The sequence below is a fragment of the Xiphophorus hellerii genome, chromosome 15 (genome assembly GCF_003331165.1).
Source record: "Xiphophorus hellerii strain 12219 chromosome 15, Xiphophorus_hellerii-4.1, whole genome shotgun sequence".
In the NCBI taxonomy this organism is placed as follows: Eukaryota; Metazoa; Chordata; class Actinopteri; order Cyprinodontiformes; family Poeciliidae; genus Xiphophorus; species Xiphophorus hellerii.
In genome coordinates, this window is record NC_045686.1 from 14,687,563 (window position 1) to 14,708,793 (window position 21,231).

The window sequence follows — 21,231 nt, forward strand, 5'->3', positions numbered from 1 at the left end:
CTCTAACGCTGGTGGTCAGACAGAGAGGAGGGCATTGCTCACAGACAGGCCAGGGAGCGTGGTGGAAGTGGAAGGACGCAGATAAAAGAAATAATTTTCCTTTTGTCCTGGGACAACTGGAAACATCTGTGGTATTTTCCTAAACTTGCTCAAGGCAAAATGAACGTGAGAATGCAACACTTTTAGAGTGTTGTTTTGTCTCGCCACAAAGCGCTACCGCTGGCTTCCAACACTTATCAATACTACAGACGTTTGTTGTCTCAGACGATGTGACACCAAGACTCTCCCCTCTAAAACATCAAATACAGGATTAATGCAAGTTCCACCAATTCAAATATAAGACTTTTAAAACTATTATGAGTAAAAGACTTATAACACAACAGAAATATACAAAAAAAACTGCAAGGGACCAAAGCAGTAAAATTTCTGGGGTCTTTTGGTGACTCTTGGCAGCAGCTTTGTGTATCTAACAGAATGCCATTAGCAGTTAGCATATTCTAGCAGCTAATGAGACATATGCTAGCAGCTAATGGCTTGTTTGTGTTCTCGCTGGCCAGCTAGCTAGAAAGCAAACTAGCTAGCTAGCCAGCTACCGAGCAAGTATTAGAAGCTCGTTACCAATAGCTTTAACCGGCTTAAGTCATGGCACGTAATCAGTGAAGATGTCTGAGATTAAATAGATAAAATTAAAGAGACAAAATTTAAGACCTGTGATTAACATATTTACGGTCAACTCACATATTCTTTAATGAATGCAAGACATTTTCAAAACTTACTTTTCCATAAATGAGACAACTTTTTAAAAGACTTTTTAGGATGGTGGACACCTTGTACTTTTTAGGATGGTGGACACCTCCTAAAAAGTCCTGAATATTTTAATTGTAGAAAAAAGCATGTGATCAGAACATATAAATCTGTGGTATTGCCTTTGTTGGAGGTCTGCTAGCAGAACAGAAAATTTAATCTCTGGAATGCATTGTGCATCTTTCCAGGCCGCCATGCTAACTATGCCAGCATGTGGAGTGAGGGATGGATATGTGGGTGTGTGTGTGTGTGTGTGTGTTTCACTACAGGACAATAGCAGTTAGTTGCAGTATCAGCGTTATCTGTTGTGCCACAAAGCAGCCACTGTTCAAACAACCGTAGACTCTCACAAGCGAGTAGGTTAGGCGTTGGCACACTGTAGCTCAGGGAGCCGGTTTGCCACAGTCCATTCCTGAGTGCAGGATTGTGAACCCTAATGTTAAAACCATCAGAATTCGGTGCATGTTCTGCTTAAAGAAGCTCGATGCAGAAATGCAGACGAGGACCAAAGTGGATCTGCACAATGGCTATTTTGGGATGCTTCCCACTGGATGGGGGCAAGTGTGGGAATGTGAGGGGCTGTAGGGCTAAAAATGTCCACACTGTGTGGGAAATATTTTTAAGCAAACTAAAATGATGAAAAAATTGGGACAAAAAAAAGGCAGTAAAAGGGATGGTTTGGCTTTTTTATGGCAGAACAGAAAACTTAATGTGCCAGCCTCACCACACTGATGATCTCTCTGTGGTTCGGTTCTCGCTCCGCTTTGTCTATTTTAACTAAACAGTTGCTCCTGTGTTATATTTAGGCTAATTCAGATGTACCGTTTCTCTCTTAAATCAATCATTTTTATTGTATTTAAGTAAACAAATGTCTTAAGCTGTTAATGCTTAATCTGTAATATAGTATTGGTGCACTGTTCATCTAAGTCAGGGATGCCCAAAGTGGGTCCTTGAGGGCCGGCATCCTGCATGTTTTAGTTCTCTCCCTTGTGGTAGTAACAACCTTTTCAGCATGTCAATGTTCTTCTTAGGCCTTCTAATGAGCCATCATTGGATCCAGGTGCATTAAACCAGGGAGAGAACTAAAACCTGCAGGATGCCGGCCCTCGAGGACCAACTTTGGGCATCCCTGATTTAAGCACACCTTCTTCCACATGATTGCAGCAAATTGAATTTATTTTGTCTTTCTCTCAGCAACATAAAGTGAAAAACTGTGGATAAAGTAAAAAGGACATGAAAACTTTTCAAAACAATATAAGTTGCTGTGTCTGTAGGAGAATGGGGAGGTATAAGGCACGTGTCCATTGGGGAGCAACAGATGGAGAAAAGTAATCTGGTGGAACCCCCTAATCTGCTCAATGTGTGTGTGAGTGTGTTTTATTCCCCGGACGAGCCCCCATCAGGTTGGTCCGCTTTGCAATGTGAGCAGGTGGTGCTTCCATCATGGCTATGCTTTGAGTCAGAAAGTTAAATACCCCAGAGCTTTTTTTCCCCCCAACAAAGACACACACCAGATCTGATCCTATTAGTGATTACATCACTGGCACAAAGCCACTCACGTGCTTTGGGCTAAACAAGCCTACTTTTATTTACAGATGAATTTCATTGACATCTTACCTCCACCTCGCAGGTGAAGTCAGTCCCATCCAGGAGGGTAACGTGACACACCACCACCTTCATTTTGTTCTTCCTCACCAGGCGAAGAGGAGACTGGAAAATCGAAGTCTGGCTTTCTCCTCCGTCTGTTTCAGCCTCTACGTGTCCTTCTGGCTCCTTCTTCTTCTCCTCCTCTGCTCCTTCTCCGTCTGCAGTCTCTTTGGTTTTCTCCGGACTTTTTGAAGTGGTGTCTTCCACCTTCTCTTCCTTTGCCAGCGGCTGCAAGAAAAAAGCAAGGCAAAACTCAGTTGTTATTGATGCTCTGATTTCTTTATTATCATATTCAAACCCAAACTGTTAGCTGGAACTCAGTGGGAAGTTCCCAGTTGGCTCTCTTTAATGCTCCTTGTGTGATTTTCTCTCCAGTTTGATGTTGTTTAAAGAAAAGCAGGCGTTTCTTTTGGCCTGGAGACTGAAATGTTGATGTCAATGGGTGGGCCCACTTAGCATAATGTGATCAGAGGATGGAAGAACACATGTAAGCAAGCTGGAGAAAATTTTCAAGTCTTTCCTTCATTCTTTCCGGGTAAAGAAACAAATCTAATGAGAATACTGTTGCACATACATGTTTATCAGCTTGATGTCTTTTTTTTAAGAGGTAATCTCCTTAAAATGTTCCTCCCTTAACTGTGAAGTGGAAAATCTTGGTTTTCAAAGTTTTTCTTTTCCATTAAAATTAGAAAAATGTAATGTGCATTCCTTTACTATGACACTCCTAAATCCAGTCAAGTGCCATCTCTGCAGTTCATACAGAGTTAGCAGTTCAATTCAGTTTTATTTATATAGCGCCAATTCACAACAAATGTCATCTTGAGGCACTTTACAAAAAAAATTATTTAAATTCACTCACACATACTTTCCAATTGATCCTAATTATCAAACAACAGAGTAAGCTCAATTAATTATTCAAAGTGGTTTGAAAACCATGGGCGACTTGGCTGTATTTCTGACTAGTACTCTCTAAACCTCTACATTTTAATTTGTAAAAGATTTTTAAAATGATGCAGAATATTTCAAGCACTACTTTATGTTGCTCTGTCACATAAAATCTCCTTAAGATACATTGAAGTTTGCAGTTTCAACATGACAAAAAGTGAAGATAAACACACTGTAAATCATCTCTATGGCTCCTGTTGTAATTTTTTCCAAACATTTTGGACTAAATTCACATGACATCTGAAAGTACAGCTCCCATTTTCCCATTTCAGCCATGATGCTGATGATACACACAGCAGAGCCCTTACCTCAGTGTCTGCACTGGCGTTGGAATTAGATTCAGGCTGTGTTGCTTCCTTGACTTCCTCTGACTTCACTTCCTCTTTCTCTTCCACTTCCTCGGCGTGGCCGTTCACCTCCGGGGCAGGCTCCTCCTCTCCCTCTACCCCCTTGCTGATGGGTTCCTCTGTTGCTGGGACCTCCTTTGTTGGAGATGTCTAAATGGGTAGAATTTATAATTTTTTTAATTTTAGACCTTAGATAACACACCTTGCTTTGAAGATCCAGTAAACAGAAACCGATAGTGAAATTGAAATCTTGCTTTTCAAGCAGTCTCAACAGCATAGTAACATCAGTGTGACTTTACCTGGCTTTGAGATTTCTGCTTCTTAAACCATGTTGGCAAGTATCGAGTTATCCCTTTGCCTTCTTTGCCCTCTTTTTCCTTCTCTTTCCCCTTTTCCTTCTCCTCTCCCTCAACGTTTGCTATTTCCTGGCTCTCTTCCTTGGCCGTCTCCGATTGGTCCGGCTGAGCAGCTGACTCCTCTGCTTTCTCCTTCACCTCTGTCTCAGAGCCCGCTTCTGTTGTCATGGTGATGGGTCAATCTGTAGTAAAAAAAAAAAAAGAAGAAAAGAAAAAGGAGGTGAGTGATGAAGCATGATGTGATGAAATGTATTTTGGGTTTTACGACTCCTACAAAAGCATGAAGGTATGTTGTACGTTAAACCCACTGCAAATATCTGCCTAACACAAATAACAGCTGGGAGCAGGTGAAGTCATTAGTATATGATATCACATTTCCACAGAGACGTTCACCTGGGTCACTAGCTGGTTACAAGCACATCTATGTAAACCCAGAGGAAGAGAAGAGAGGTCCTCAATTGTTAAAATATGAGTCACAACAGTTTTGTCCTGCAGCTGCGGTCAGCATACACAAACTCTTCAACCCAAATTTTTTTGGCAGCACCGTCCACGCACAACCTGTCACAGCAACAGACACTTTCAAGCAGCTTGACACTAATTTGTTGATAGCACTGCGAGACGATGACATCGCTTCTCTAGGGGAAGTAAAGGTCATGGATGTGAGGAGAACAAGTTTGAAAGTAAAAACATGTTATTTAAATAATATTTAAGATGTCATTCCTCTTGAATCATCTTTATTTTTTCCTTATTAACATCTTAAATGGTAATTGACTTTCATTTCTCTGGTCTGCCATGTTAGATAAAAGCAGACACACAAACATCCACAGTGCAGCAGCGGTGCAAAGGGAGGGGGTCGGAGTAAAAATAGAACAGGGGTTCTTACGCATGATTGGCTAATGAGGTGGAGCTAGGAGGAGGAGAGATGGATAGGGAAAGGTGTGTGTGTGTGTCTGGGAGAAGCAATAAACCAGTTGAGTAGAGAACAAAAACGAGGAGATAAACACTTCTTAAGAGGTAAACCCAGTCCAATAAAACATAAGAACCACGGCTGATGATACTTTAGAGTTTTCTCCGATTCTTTAGCATTTCTCATAGAGGTTCAATGATAAGTCAAGGAAAAAGTAAGGGAATCAAAAGAATTTGCTAAAAGTAAGAAGTTGCTTGTAGATCCAGGAATGGAAAAGTAAAACTCAGCTGCACATAAGCAAGCTTTGATTCTGTTTCAGAAAATGTGTCACAGAGTTGATGTTTTACTGCAGAGTCAAGGCGAAACTTTCCTATCGGCATCAGAGTAGCAATGTAGAAATACTATAACAGGCGTGCTATACTATAACAGATGGTAAGCGAGCAGCGCCTGAAGACCATCTGCAGAGCGAAGTAAACCTCCAGTCTTTAGTCTCATCTCTTGGGGTTTGCCTCCAACAGGTTCTTCTGCCAGGATTGCCCTGAATTTAGCCATTTTGTTTACAGGGATTTCATAATCCATTTTATTTATGACTCTTCATGAATGTTTATGACTGCTGTCCTGAAGTGTCATTCGGTAAATATTGACACTTTTAATGCAAAGTTGTACTAAAAGTTGCATTAAAAGTGCAATAAAATGGTCAACTTTGCACTAAATGTGTCATTATTTACTGGATGACACTTCATGACAATAGTCATAGACATTCATGTAGACCCCTTCTTGTTTATTACAGGTGTTATGTCCTGTTTATGACAGCATTATGCCAGTCTTATGCACACCCCTTCTACTAAAGTGTTACCAAATGTTGCACTGGATTTTATTTCTAGTCTTCAGAGTAAAGAGGGTTAAACAGAAATGGTTGCTATGTGCAGTCCTGTCACAACAACAAATTTTGCTGGATGATAAATGAATGATAATATTGTTGTTTTGAGACCATTTTCAAGTAATATAATGGTAATGGCATAATAATGCAAGTTTCCCATTTCATAAACCAATAAACTTTAATTTCTGACCAACATTTAACCCTACAACCGAAATTTTAAATATAAAAAAAACCACACACACACATACACACGAAAGAAACAACAAATAAAAGGAATTATTAAGTCTCTGTAAGCAAAATTTCCTTTCAAAAGCAGGGCTAGTTGAGACCAAAACACCAGACTGAAGTTCTTGTCATCCAGTCTTTAAAAAGACTGAGAAAAACAATCACACAAATGGAAATGATCTAGCTTGTTTTAATTTATCATGCGGTTAATTGATTTATTGCGACAGGCTTTAACCACGTGCCATTTTCCTCCCTCTAATTATGTAATACTTTGTACAGAGCAATAGAGTGGTGATTATAACGTGATCAAATATGAAATGGTTTAAGGGCGATGAAAACTTTTGCAAAGCACTGGATGCCCAATTTAAGTAGAGACAAAACCACTTAAATTCTGGTTTGTAAGAACAATCCTCTATTAAAGACACCCTGCAGATCCTTCTCAGAAACAGTGCTTCTCTATAAGAGTGGGTTTATTCTGAGATGGCACCTAAGTGGAGCTTCGTCATGGTGGCTTAGGCCTGCTTCAAACTCACCCTCTGTCTCTACAGCTATTAACACCGGGAACCTTGTTCTACTGCTCCCATAACTTCAACTCTCTCATTCCCCTCGCTGCTCTCTTTTCTTCTCAGCTCTGGAAGCCTCTGTCTCTCTTCCAAGGCCCCATTTTAGCCCCTAATTTACATTATCTCCTACACTCTTCTTCTCTCTCCCTTCACATACAAGCCAGAGAAGACAATAAAACCAAGTTTTTCTGATGGGAGTCAAGAGTTTCTGAGCTACAACTGTAACAGATGGCTGATATAAAGAGTTAACTGAATCGTACAGATGACGCCTAAGCGAGCTGGCATCCTGTGTGTTTCTTGCTTCATTAAAGACGACTCCAAATTTGTCTGCAGGCGCATACTGGAGGTGTTGTGGTGCATTTTCTTCAAATATTTTATGCTCATTTAATCCAGTGAAATCGTGAAAGTGGGGTTTGTGATTCAACACTCCTGAGCTTTCTCTGAATTTACCTTAGCCTCTTCCCTTGCATATCTCAACCAATTTAATCATCATCCAGAGGTTTGCAGATTTGCTGGCTAATTGCCGTTTTACTTCGCTTTGTGCATTTAATATGATTCACATTTATTTGCTTTACAAAATTACCACAGATGAAACTGTTGTGAGAAGCTGATTACACTGCTGGGAACGTTTGCTGCACGTTTTCCCGCCTCTCCTGTTAGTTCTTGCAAATGAGCAGATGAATGGTTACATGAGCTGATGAGCTTACAGTCTTACTTACTGTCGCTTGTGTTTCTCTCTTACTTCCCTTTCGCTCCTTCTCACCTACGGTTGCCTTCTGAAATCCCGTTCAGCTCTTTCTGCCTTTACTTTCCGTCTCTTTCTCTCCCCGCTGCTCAGGGAACGCCTGTCCTACTAACTGTCCTCCATCCTCTCCTTCGTCCCTCAGAGCTCCGCTTCCTCCACCCCCCTGCCTCTCAGGACCCTCGCACAGAGAAACGAGGGCAGAAAACGGGAAAGAAATTCAGCGGATTGGCGGGGGGGAGGGCAGAATTACAGAAGACCCTTGAGAGAGAGACAGAAAGTGTGCCTACTGCGCCAGATTACTAATGGATGATGATCGGCATGGGGATTAAGACTTCCTCGACTCGGTTTTCATACCACATCAAGCAGGAAAAGCTTCCATAAACACCTCTTCTAAGATGACTGTGCTTTTTTTCCCCCCCAAGTGTCTTTTCATTGTACTTGTTTGGAGTATTTATGAGCATCCTGAAAGCAGACCTCTTACTTACAAAGTTGTCACTGCATAATTTTTGTAGACTGCAGACAGTTGAAACTGCATATTTCTTTGAATGGAAAAAGAGGGTCATGAAGAGTACCACTAACCCCAGAGAGAGGGAGAGAGAGCACCACCCATTTGTTCAGATATGCCTCCATTCCGCCTCAAACATTGAAGCCAAACAGACAGAAACTCAACATCTTTAGGTTCAGGGGATAAAAGTGTATAATGCAGGAGCGTAAAATTGAAAACACTGTCACAAAGCGGAAAAAAAGGCAATAGTAATCTGGGTTTTAATGCCTCCTTTCCCCCTTTTTCCTTTCTTTTATATGTTGTAATGAAGATAGCAGAGCTGTCTAGGTGATACAAAAGCACATGCATACCCACCCACCCTATTCTACGGGGCGTAGCAGGGCAAGAGTGGAGGAACAGGTTTCTATGGTGAAGACATTCATGGGCTACGACAATAAATCCCCATGGAGATGAGAGATTACAACGGTAAAAATAAATATCAGTGGATGGGGGAACTGGTGACAATAGGAGACTGTTACCGTGTCGAAGCCTTTTCAGAGCACATCAGAGTTACATGCGATGTTCATTGTGCAGCTATCAGAGCCGGAACGGATACTTCTGACTCTGCGTTCAACCCGCCGTAAAGAGAGCAGGGCTTCGTTTAACACCAGTTCTTTTATCCATGACTGTCCTTAAAAAGTGATGACGGTGATTTATGCTTTATGATATTTGCAACTAATTTTTGGTATAAATTTTGCTGGTTGGTGATACAGACCGTTATTTGCAAAATAAAAGGAGTAGCCACAGAGATGGTTTCTTCCCCCAGGCTGTCTCTCTGATGAACACTTTACAGGAAAAGAGCCCAAATCAGAGCTATACCATGCACTAACTATTTTAGTAATTGATTAATCACTAACTCAAGTATACAGACTCAAAATAAGGCCATTTAAGATAAAAACATCCTTGTCTGTAAATATGTTTTACCCAAAACTCCCCAAGTGGTAGTTTTAGCCTAGTTCTTATTTGCTAAAGGAATACTATGCTACTGCATTTTAGGCAACAAACTGTTCATTTTCTTATTTAAAAAGGAAATTGAACTGTTTGTTGTTGTTTTTTTTGCATCTTTTAATGTCTTTCTAATATTGTATATAGCTAAATAAAAAATCTGCAGAATGTGCCAATGTTCCGATTAATAGTCAGAATAACCAATAGAGTAATAAATTACTAATCATTAGTAGCTGCCCTAATTTATACATATTTACAAAAAGCTATTGTGAGTGTGCACAAACTTTAATAAATAAAGTTGATTCTAACTATTACCTGCAACAAAACGTAGCAGGTTCTTTTACTGCACACAGAATGATACTTGAAAGCTCAATGAGGAAAACGGGACAATCTCTGATCAATGGGGTCCAGTGATTCACATAAGAGTCGCTGTAAAATTGCTTCACTAAGGTCAACAACTAAAGATCAGCAACGGTTATCTTTGTACTGCTGTGCATGTTCTCCCTGTAGGTAGATGCTTGTGTTCTCTCTGGGTACTCCGGCTTCCTCCCATGGTCCAAAAACCTCAAAACAAGTGTTAGGAAATGAGGGTTTCATTTTCACATTCTGACTGTTTTTACTGCAAATATCAATATTTCAAAACAGCCACATTTGTAGAGATGCACCAAAAAAATATTTGCTTGTTCCATTGCTTATTTTTATCTTGTCCAATTATTGAATATAGCTAATATAACACTGTAAGACAGTGAAAAACTGCTCTACTTACAATAAAAGATGGAGACCAGATGAATGGGCTGTTAAACTGGACATTAAATAAATCAATAGCATGATTTTTCTATCAAAGCGCACACTGATAACCCTAATTGTGGAGCGCAATAAATGAAACTCAATCCATCAGTGCAGTAGATGTACATTAGCTCTACATTAGCCTTTATCTCTGCAAAGTTTTCACAAATTACAATCTGCAAAATAAAGAATTGTAAAAGGATGCGCCTTCATCCGGCCAAATGTAATGAAATAAGGGTTAACTCCAGCAGATAGCTGGACGCCAAGGCAACAAGTTGGAGCTTTCCAATAAGAATTGCATCACGGGCCAGCAGTTGACAGCTACGCAGGCACAGTTTTGAAATAAGCACATACAAACACGGAGCAGAACCCTAATCTGTGCTGTTCTCTTGTATGATCCCTCCATCTGTCACGCAGCGGCACAAAAAAAAAAAAAAGCACAAACAGAAACAGATGCATTTCAACACACTTAAACATATTTAATACCATACTTTCAGAATTAGAGCTTGGGATGGGGGGGAATACCAGTCGAGTTTTGAGTTTTTGACCTAAACTTCCGACACACACATCCTCCCAAACACACACCCACACAATAAAAAGATACTTAGGAACGCTGGTGGTGTGAAAATTCGGGACATGCCTGTCTCTTTACACAGTACTCTGACCCTCAAACGGAGGATTACACAAGGGATAATCCCTGTGTCCCTGTGTATGTTTGTGTGTCTGTCTGTCAGCCTGTCCATACTGGCATCCTTTCTACTACCTCACTGCCTCTGCTTCCATCTTCGCTCGGTTCTAACTTTTCGCTGACATAAAATGACACAGATACGCTGCCCAGAGTCCTCCTCCAGCTTTCTAGTGAAAGTTCATCTCAAGCATGATTCTTAGAGGATGTTTAATATGTAATTACTCTGGTTGCTATAGCATTATTCCCAACTCACAGCTACAATTGTCTGCTGCTAGACACCTGGTTTCAGTTCATTGGTAGCTGTTGTAATAAATTAGAATAAGTTTATATTCCTTTGGCATGATTTCAAAAAACAAAAAAATTGCAGTATGTCAACGTATTGATTTAATCGCAGTGAAATATGTTTATCCACAAAAAAAAAACACTTAACTCAGTTCATGGATTTGGTCCTCCTCTGTAAAGTGTCCCCCTCTGTGTCGCTCTGTGTCTGTGAGAATAATAGGTCAGCTCATAACTACTATTGTTAAGTGCTAAACTCCCCTTTTCAGCGATTAAAGCAGTCAGGCGCAAATGGCCTGTCTGCGTGAATGTGAGACAGGGTGTGTGTGGGAGACAAAGAACGGGGGCGTGTCACACAAGCGCACATGAGAGGGGTTATATTTTACTGTGATATCCCAGGATATAAAAAAAAGAGACAGAGAAGAGAGAGTAAGAAAGCAGGCAGGAACAGAGCCGCAAGACACACACACACAAAAAAAGAATTACACAAGGAGAGACTGAAACTTGAGGTGAAACTGCACCGCTCGCTCTGCAGCGGTGGGTGTGGAGACACTATGGTGGGTAAACATTTGATAGCGGTTAGTAATAACAGGTGCTGTGGCAAAAACAAGTGATCATCACACTTGGCTCATGTGACAAACCGATGCAGGATATGAACTCTCATGAACTCTTTATTTTGGCAAATCAAATTATTCCCTTTAGTGTTTTTTTGTTGTTGTTGTTTTCACATTACCTTACAACAACAAATGTCTGCATTTCATTGGAATTTGATTTTTCTCACCAAAATGGTGGCAAACAAACTCTGCACTGCCCTGAACTCACCAACCCAGTGGAAGAACGTGGTGGTGGCAGTGTCATGTTTTGGAGGTGCCTCTCTTCACAGTTGTTAAGAAGATAGATGGAGCTAAATTTAGGGTAGTTCTGAATTTAAAGTGAAACTAACCCCCCCCCCTATGAAAGTTAGACCCCGCCCCTGGCAAACTTTGAAAACTTCCAGCAAAATGGGGCAGAGCAAAGAAACACGGTGAGGCTGAATGAATGGGTGAGTGGGTTTGTGATCAGAACGAAAAAGGTACTATTTGTCAACTTATTCACTTTGTCGCTATGCTAATCAAATTTTCCTGCACCTCTAGCGACTTTAAAAAATTAAAGCAACTAGTGATAAATCCAGCAAGTCTTTTTCTGTGTTGTTGAGGAGTCCTTTACAGCCATAATGCTTGCCAAAAAAGCGAGGTTTAACCCTTTCAGACCGAACATAGCAACAATGATCCAGCCAAATTTGCACCATATTTCCACCACACTTTGCGCCATTTGAAAAATTCCAACGGTTTCTAAAAGGGGAGACTTTTCAGCCAATATCGGGTTATTGCGGTAATTTCACAGTAGCAGGGAGTGAAATCAATCTGAGGGGCACGGTAAATTGCGAAAATAACTTGCTAGATATTGAAAGTTCCAGTTGCTATGGAATTATGGGCAAATATATTTACTCACAGGACCTTTGAAGAACTGCTCACAATTAAAATAAGCAAAAACATCCAGGAATGAAACACCTTGAAATTTAGGTGTTGTAGGGTTAAGGCAATATAATGCCAAACAAATTTACACAAAAATATCTACAGTCAGACAGAAACTTAAAAATAGAACCCTAAATTACCTATTTAGACAGTTTACCAGCAAAAGTTGATTTGGGGGTTAGTTACACTTTAAGGCCTTACTTGCAAAACACTATTTGTCAGAAAACTACCATCTAGTACATGTCACCTCTGACTGAGCTTGAGCTATTTTGTAAAGAATTTTCTAAATTCAGTCTCTACATGTGGAAAGCTGGTAGAGATTCCTACAGGACCTCTTACCACATGAGGCTCTACAAAGCTTTGTCCTTCTAATTCACAGTGACGCACTGCTCTGTGTTGGACTCTCAAATGGTGGCAAAATGTGAAAAAGCTTAAGGTTAGCTCATAACACACCCACACATCCTAATCTCACTGCTACCAGTAACTCATTAGCTCTCCATTCTTAACCCTAAACTCTAAAATTAGAGGTTTCCCTGGCGACCACAGCAAGATGTCCTCTTTTCTATGCCACTCTACTGTTTCCTCGGTCACGTCAAGGACACTGCGGCTGCTGTTGAACTTTGGACACGCTCTCGTTCCCATCCGTCTGTGAACAATGCGTGCGGTGGCCAGAGCCTCACACATGTAAACGCCAAAACCAGACAGATTACTTAGGCGTCTGGTATCAACTAATCCCAAACCAATGACCTTTGACACCTAACTTGGAAACAGGAAGAGACCCCCTCCCTTCTGCTGTTTCTCCCAGCAGAACTCCATTCCTTCACGTTTACCCTTCTATCTGTTTTAAATTTCCTTTTTGAATATAAAGATCTCACTGTCTGTTTTTACGAGGAAACTTTTTTTTTTAAATTGGTGTGATAAAAGTAAAATATTTAGTAAATTAGGTTTTTGAGTAATGATACTTATTATATAATTTATTTTTTATTCAATTTGTTGAAGCTTTCTGACAGAAGACTTACTGATACGTGAAATAATAACTACTACAGTGGATATAATGAAGAGAGCAGTCTTTTCTGTTCTCCTGATGCTACCATGGCAACCAAGCGATGCTGTGTTTGCACATGCAATAACATTTCCATGTGGAAAAGTGATATATGTGGTGTGGAAAACACTGGTTATCCATTCAAAAATGTGACTTATAAAAGGTCAATTGCAAATCAGAAATGTTAAAAATCAGTTTATGCATTTCTAAATAACCCCACAATTATTTATTTTGCTATTTAGGTAAAAAAAATTTAATCTCCTTACACACTTTTGGAACATTTGGTCAAATTCAGGGCCACATGCAGCCACTTCCTGCCACAAATATTTTTTGACCTGAACTACAGAGCACAGACCCTAAACTCTGAATGCTTCGATTTCGCCCTCATACAAACACAGAGTTCACAGAGTTCTTTAAACTCTCTCCAAAATGTTTAACAAACTTCAGAGCATCTCAATAGCTGCTAATGAGAACTAGTTGGCAGGACTGCACGCCCACTCAACCTTCTTGACCGGGACTCTCCGTCTCTCGTTTCGTTTACTCTCTGTATCCTTTCTTCTTTGTCCAACCTCGCTTCCCATGCTCCTAATTTGCCAGACGCTTCCGTGTTATTTTTCGACACAAAAAGATCTTCAAATGAATGTTTAAAATGTAACAATGAATAAGTTGGCCAATGTGATCAAATATGGAGTAACTTATAACTAAAATAATGTAAAAAATGTAGTTGTCCATGGTTGCCATGCAGAATAAACTATCTGTTGATTTACAGTCTCATAGCCTAAAAGCATGCTGTGGCTAATTATATAACAAGATCTCATGCCTATAGATTATAATAATGTCTTGTAAAGTAGTAAAGGCTAAATAAAAGTTTAGGCTTTTGTTAAACACAAAACACTAAGTTGGTACCTGACTTGTATGCTAAATTAAAGGGCTGTTTTGCTATTTTTAATGGCATCTGAACTACTTCAGGACCATCATTGACTGAGACGAGTAGGACAACCTCAGTACATAGAAAAGTCAAACGTATGGATTTAAATCCATGTATTTCATGTATTTAGTATATTTACCACAAGTCTGATAACGGCTGTGATGATTATGCAACATGATCCATAATGCTGTACAAAACCAAATGTTTTTACATCTGCAACACAATACAGGAAGTTGCATGGATGGCATAGTCTTCATGGTCTGGTCAGATGAAAGAAAGTCAGCTGTGGGAAATGGTGTTTTTATAGAATTGGGGTGAAGGCATCTTTGAGTGGTGATCGGCAGCCAGACACCTTCACTGTTAATTCATATGACACTTTTTTCTTTTAAATTTGTGTCACACGTCGTCAATATGCTTTTCCCTTCGTTCCTGTGGTTGTTCATAGCAACAGTCAGCACGTATATAAAGCAATGTTGGGGTTTCCGTCTGATTCAGCAACTGAGTAAAAGACTAACTCAGTCATTGTTTTAACGACTCCAGGCCGTCTTTGTTTAGCTCTCCAACATTTAAACTGGTCAAACCTGGTCTGAATTATTCCACACTAAACAGATACGTCTTAAAACACATTTTGTGATTTGGAAAAAACTTTTACTTTGTTGTTGGAAATGTGGTGTCTAATCAATGCAGAATTAGCTTGAGCCTTTCCACACTTCACCTTATATCAGGCTTGAAAATAGGCAACTTCAAAACATTTCCAAACTTACGAACTAGGGGTGGTGTTAAAGATTATGATAAAAACATCATGCATTTACTTTTTAGGTAACTGTATGGAACAGCATTTGTAGTGACACAAACAACTATCTTTTTGAAAAACATTTCCATTTGAAATTGTCTTCTACAATAAGTGTGATTTATATCACTAAACTGCACAGCGTAACTGCATTTAATCATATTTTCAAACTTACTGATATTTATTGATGCTCTCATGAATCAAACAGGGGAGAAAATGTAAAAAATAACAACCTGTCAGTTACTGACTAGCATTTAGGCTGGTCAATGACATGGCTACAATAAATAAAAATTCAAATCATGATAAGAAATTGTTCACAATAAATAATAACCGACATAATAAATGATCACCCTCAGAAGGAACCATGAATATTGTTAAATAATAACACTAAAATCCTTTTCCTGCTACAAACTGATCAACAAATAGCAAAATCCCTGAGTTTTTGAAATTAAAATCTACAGAAATGCGCTGTCCAAATTTTAGAAATCAGAGTTGATAAGCATCACATATCATGTGTTCAACAGCCACTTGTTTCCTCATACTGCATCCTGACTTGTTGCTTTTCAAAACTGAAGGCTTTGCCCCACGCCTCTCTAGCCTGACCAGCCTCCCCCTTTCAGAATTTGACCCTATGCTGATTAATCTCTTTTTAACTATGTCTGGATCCGCGCCAAAGCAACAGGCCTGCTCTCCGTGTCTCTGTTTTTTACTCTGTCGTTCCTTTCAGAAGTGGACGCACGCTGGGGAAGGCAGCTTGTCCTCTCCTTCTCCCCCCGCTTATTTGAAATGTTACCGCTGAACACAATGGGTTCCTTTTAATTCTCTCATCAAAAAGCCCAGGAAACTGCTCTTTACCCCCATTAATGTACAATCGAGATTAACATTACAGGTTTACCCGAAGAATCAAGCCCACCCTGACTTTCCACATTTCTAGCCCTCCGTCCTACACATTTCTGTCTCCCCCCGCCTCACCCTTTCACCGCCCCGCAGCACTCGCCCGTCCCTGTAATAAGCTGAACATTGCATTACAGTTTCCATTCATCCATGGCCCTCTCTGATCTCCTCTGGGTGAAAAGAGCTCCTGTGGTGCCTCATTGCCCTGCAACTCCAAAACCAGGAGGCTGATACTTTCTTGTCACAGCTGAGCACTACGCTGTAAAAATATGTCTTCCTTGATAATTGTTGTGACAGTGCTGTCACTACAGTCACTGAGGAGATAAAATCTCATTACTGTGCTTTGTTATGCAAGCAGGCACCTTTGGTGACTTGCACAGTCAAGTGATTTCAAGGAGGGCTGCGTTGTTTTGGATTGTTTGCACAACTTTTTGTTGAACTCTGTTCGATTTAAAACCGATGTGGGACAGTAGGGTTATCAGGGTGGATGGGAGTCGATTTTCTGCTTCTGGTGAAACTACAGAGCTGGCATAAAAACACACATCCACACACCCACACCCACACCGGGATGTTCCCATAGCCTTTCCGAATGGTTAAGCAATATCTTTCACTCTCTCCGTCGCTCTAATTCAGTCCCTTTTCTTCTCTTATGTACAAATCATTCTCACTTCCTTTCAGCTTAAATGTGCTCCCATCTTTCCCATTTTGTCACATCACATCCGCTCTAAACTTCACTCATATTTTTCATAACCTTGTGTGTCTACAACTTACAAAAAAGAGAGGAAATTATATTTTTGAACCCTTCAAATGCATATTTCCCTTTCAACAATTACTGTATATGAGATGACTTCTAAAATGTAAAAAACAATTTAAAAAAAAAACATAATCTAGAGATTATGTGCAAACTTTCCACATGAAAACAGAAATATAGTGTGAAGAAAAACATAATCATGAACTTATTGCAAGGCCCCAGCTCTATCTAATGAGCCCATTCTCCCCACCAGAACAACCAATTAGGGCTTTCTCATTAGTGGGTTTAAACAGAGCTGCCACTGTTCTGCACATCCTGAGAGTCTGGGAGTGAACATGGCACTGATGGTTACAGATCGATGATACACACAGTGAGGCGCCCGACAACAACTCTACCTCAAACATTTTTTTTATTACAGGAAGTATACATGGTAAGTTTTAATATATTTTGATTCTAATCGTTTTAAAATTGCACAAGTCGATTTTTTTTTCTTTTTTGCAGCTTGACTACATCCAGGCGTAGCGCTATGTTTAAGAGGAAAAGACCATTTGCAATCCAATCTTATTCTTAATTACTAAGTTGGTGGGTCCTGTGAATTTACTTGCACTCGCTACGAACCTGAGCTGCACAATATACCAAACCACAATCATCACAGCATTATCAATGTGTGCAATCAGAAAGGTTTACTGGGTAGGCTTTTATATTTGACTGCACTTGATGCCCATATCGGATGTAGATTTGAGCGACCAGGAAGCTAAAGCTTTGGGGAAATTGTGGGGACATTGTGATGATGGAAAATACAAAATAAATTTAAAAAACAAAACTGATGAAAGTTGTTGGTTGGTCACAACTGATGTCATCATTGTAATATTCAGCAATAATATATAATGCTTTTTTTTCTATTATCATGTTGCCATAGTAACAAATGGTGTTTTTATTCGGTTTGCCTTTTATTTCTTCTCGACGACAGAAAATATAGCTCAAATTTGGTAAAGTGTTAAAGATAAATGGAACAAATGATTGATGCAAAAAATAAATACAAATATATGCTTTAGAAAACATTCAAACTAATTATAAGATTAGCAGCGTGTTTGTCTAAAAACACATTTGCAATTATCTAATTGGACAGTACGGCCATGAACATGGAGGAGGCCCTCCAAACCCGATCAATATCTCTATAAGTGTCTCTAATGGGTTTTCTGTAACAAAACAGATTACTGAACCACTAATAACGAAGCCAGTAGGTGACTTTTCAAAGCCCCGCCCCTCCAGACTACAACCATAAGCTTTTATAGCGTCGCTCTTAGAAAGCTGATGTTGTTAGCCGTTCTCTGACTGACATCCCGTCCATAAACAACAACGCCTGGTGCACATGACAGCCATAAAAGTACAGCTCAAAACCAAGATGGATTCTCTCTTCAATGAGAATCCAGCTGCCTCTCAATCAGCTACCAGGGAACAAAGATAATCACTTTATAACACACTAATGGAGCTTTTCCTGGGTGGGTTGTGCTGATCAAAGTGAAGAGAAGTTCACAAGACAAACTGAAACCCATAATTAGAGCTAGATTTAAGGGTTACCTTTAATACCAAATGGAACAGCCCGGTGTCCTGGTTTTAGTCTGTTAAGTTATATTACTTGTGTGGGACATATTTAAAAAAACATATAATCCGAATAACAAAGAACATGACAGACACGTCTAAAACCCATCAGCACAGATTAGAGACAATGTGGCATTTTCTCTTAACCTAGTCACGTTTTTCACAACATTTACATTAAAATTCAAACATAAATGTAAAGTATGGTCTACTTGCTTTCATTTAAAAACAGTTATCCCTGCTGCAGCTCAACTGTTGCAGTTCTAAGAATGTAACATAATGTTATTATTTCTATCATTATGTCAAAGTAAGTTATGCATTTTTTTTTTTTTTACTGTTTTTCCGTATCTGCTCAACACTTCAAAAAGGTTTTGAACACACTTATTTAAATTTCTACATGACTGTGCATGAATATTTACAAAAAGCAGAGATTGACTTTCATTAAACGGTACAGAATATATGAACGTTTTAGGGTTGTGAAACCTCAAAATGTCAAATTCAGGCTACGATATGAATGGAGGTTTAGGTTATTTTCTGTCTCAATACAGTAGAGTACAGTGCAGACACTTTTACAGTAGACATGACAAGGTGGGAACGACCATTGTAGCAGTTGATTACTTGATTGATCGAAGGATTTCTTGAATACGTGATCATTGAAATATTCAATAGGTCTAGCACAAACCTACAAGTCAGCACAATCTCAGATCAGTGTCTGCCAGTCTGCTGGCCTGTTTGCTTGTCAGTCTAAACTAGATGAGCCCTTTGCCATCTGTCAAAGTTTGTCTAAAATATTATGATACAGACACACAACAACACCCTGCATATAAAAATGTAGGAAGTGCCAGGCTTTTAAAACTGTGGATGCCTTAACAAACCATTAAAGCGAAGAATTATGGAAAAACATATATTAGTGTCCCACCCATGCACGCCTGGAAACCCCTTACCAACAGAAAAGTTCATCTATATCACACTGAAACGATAATTTAAGTCGTGAGCTGGTGCCGGGAGAAAATACAACAAATAAAAACAAAATACCTTGCGGAGTAGTTCAGCAGCGTGGTGTTTAAACAACAAGGCATTTACTACTTTGTTTTGTCAGCGGCAGGAAACTGTTACGTCTGTTGTCCCACAAAAAAAAAAACAAAAAAAAAAAAAAACGGAGCCGGATGTTTGAACAGTCTCTGAACGCATCACTTATAAAAATGACCTACCGTTAAAATTGCCGTAAAGGTAGCACCATGTTCAATCAGAACTACCTGGAGAAAATGGGAGTTTGTTCATGTTGAAAAAAAAAAAAAAAAACACAAACATGTAAACATGAGAGTGTAGCTAAATTAACCTGAGCTGGAAAAGGAAAAAGAAAGAAAAAACATGCCCGCCAGGTCTTTTACGCTAGCAACGTAAATCACATCCGAATGAGAAGCAGCGGGAAGCGGGGGGAGTAAGGTGATGATAACAGGGATAACATGGAAGAAGGCAGGCGCCATGAAGCGCCTTAAATCGAAGGTATGAATTAATTTCCTTCATAACAGAGACCACCGAATAGCGGTGTTTCTTTGACCGCTATATCTACGTAAAAAGTAGGTATTTATGGAGGTTAAGCATATGAAACCTCAGTATGTAAAGCATAAAGACCAGAAAATGATGCAGATCCACACAGCCATGAAGCAAGCCGATATGTCGCTGATATCTCCATCACGTGACTTTAAAGGAGGTGAAAAATCAACCCATACCTGTTTAAATCTCCAAAGATAGGTGTGTTGCGGATTTTCCTAAACGTGGACTCGCGCTCGGTTCTGCTCCAAAAAAATAATGCACGTCCCAGTACCTCAGCCTCCCAAAAATCTCAACTACACTCCACTCACACCGACGGTCTGGCAGCAGCTCAAAGGAGACTTGTCCATCATCATAAAGTCCCGCCTTTTACAGTGAAAAAACACCTTTTACCCGGTTCTCATTGGCTCAGAGGAAATACTGTATTAGAGTATGGCATTTGATTGGTCGCTTTGGTTGCCAGTTTAAAATGGAGGGATGTACGATTTAAGTACGTTAAGCGTCAGTGTGATACGACAGCTCCCCCTAGAGGTTAAATCTTGTAACGTTTTAAAAATTGTTTTTCTAGCATCTAACATTCATTTCAAAGCAGGACTCTTGATAACTGGGATACAGTTTACACACAAAAAATGCATTTATTATATATTTAAATTTTATTATAATATCAATATTATGGAATATATTTATATTAATATTTTAAATAATTTATGTGGGGTGTTAAATTATGGATTTGAATGGCCATGAATGTAAATTAAACATGCAGATTGTGCATATATTTATGGTGCTTAGATAGTGGTGTTCAGTGTCCAAACTTGCAGGCACTTCAGGTAGAGAAATGCAAAAAGCGGCAAATATCTTGCTGGAAACATTTCAACCTGCACCACTTACTTCTTTCTCTGGTCCTCTGGAGGGAGGTTATATAGCATCTGGGCCAGATTATCCAGCTTGTGTAAAAGTTTCTTTCCTCAAGGTATCAGGGTATTAAAAACTCCTTAAAAGCTTCCCCCATGACTCCGGACAGAAGCTGAATGAATGAATACACTAAATGCACACTACACTACTCATTTCTTTCTTCTTCTCTGTACTGTTTTTTTGTGTGTGTGTGACCTTATACAATGTCAAAATAATCCAAGAGGCATGAATGCCTTGGCAATACACAATAATGTGTGACATTTTATAATGGCTGCTATAAACACCCTTAATAAAATGTACATGAGGAGGAAAGGTGTATGAAGTGATTTGTATTAGAAAAAACAAAACAAAACAAAGAAGGATTTTCATTAAGTTTATGAAGAAGCTATGGATCTGTTATATTACTTTCAATGTGAATTATCCCTTCATTTCTCATACTCACATAAATAAAATGCATGGGCAGGCCATTGCATAACAGCGCCTGTCCATTGCTGCTGTGGACACACACAAACACCATTACCGTACATATACAAGCACACCACATGCCTGTTAAAGAAGCTCAGGTAATTGGCTTAAAGTGTAAGGA

General features: G+C 39.5%; 1 protein-coding gene across 16 annotated transcripts in view; it reads right to left on the reverse strand.

Moving 5' to 3' along the window:
- Window positions 1-21,231, reverse strand: part of epb41l2 (erythrocyte membrane protein band 4.1 like 2) — a 55,026-nt gene that overhangs the window by 31,245 nt on the left and 2,550 nt on the right. For 12 of the 16 annotated variants that reach the window (XM_032586136.1, XM_032586143.1, XM_032586138.1 and 9 more), the window contains exons 1-4: window positions 19,913-20,066; window positions 4,043-4,281; window positions 3,705-3,893; window positions 2,422-2,679 (exon numbers count right to left, since the gene is read on the reverse strand). In XM_032586136.1, coding sequence (XP_032442027.1) covers window positions 2,422-2,679; window positions 3,705-3,893; window positions 4,043-4,267 — 672 coding nt within the window. In that variant the 5' untranslated portion in view covers window positions 4,268-4,281; window positions 19,913-20,066. Of the gene's footprint in view, window positions 1-2,421; window positions 2,680-3,704; window positions 3,894-4,042; window positions 4,282-7,393; window positions 7,595-19,214; window positions 19,333-19,912; window positions 20,067-21,231 lie in introns of those variants that run through there. The other 4 variants (XM_032586133.1, XM_032586132.1, XM_032586142.1 and 1 more) reach the window with 4 other exon arrangements.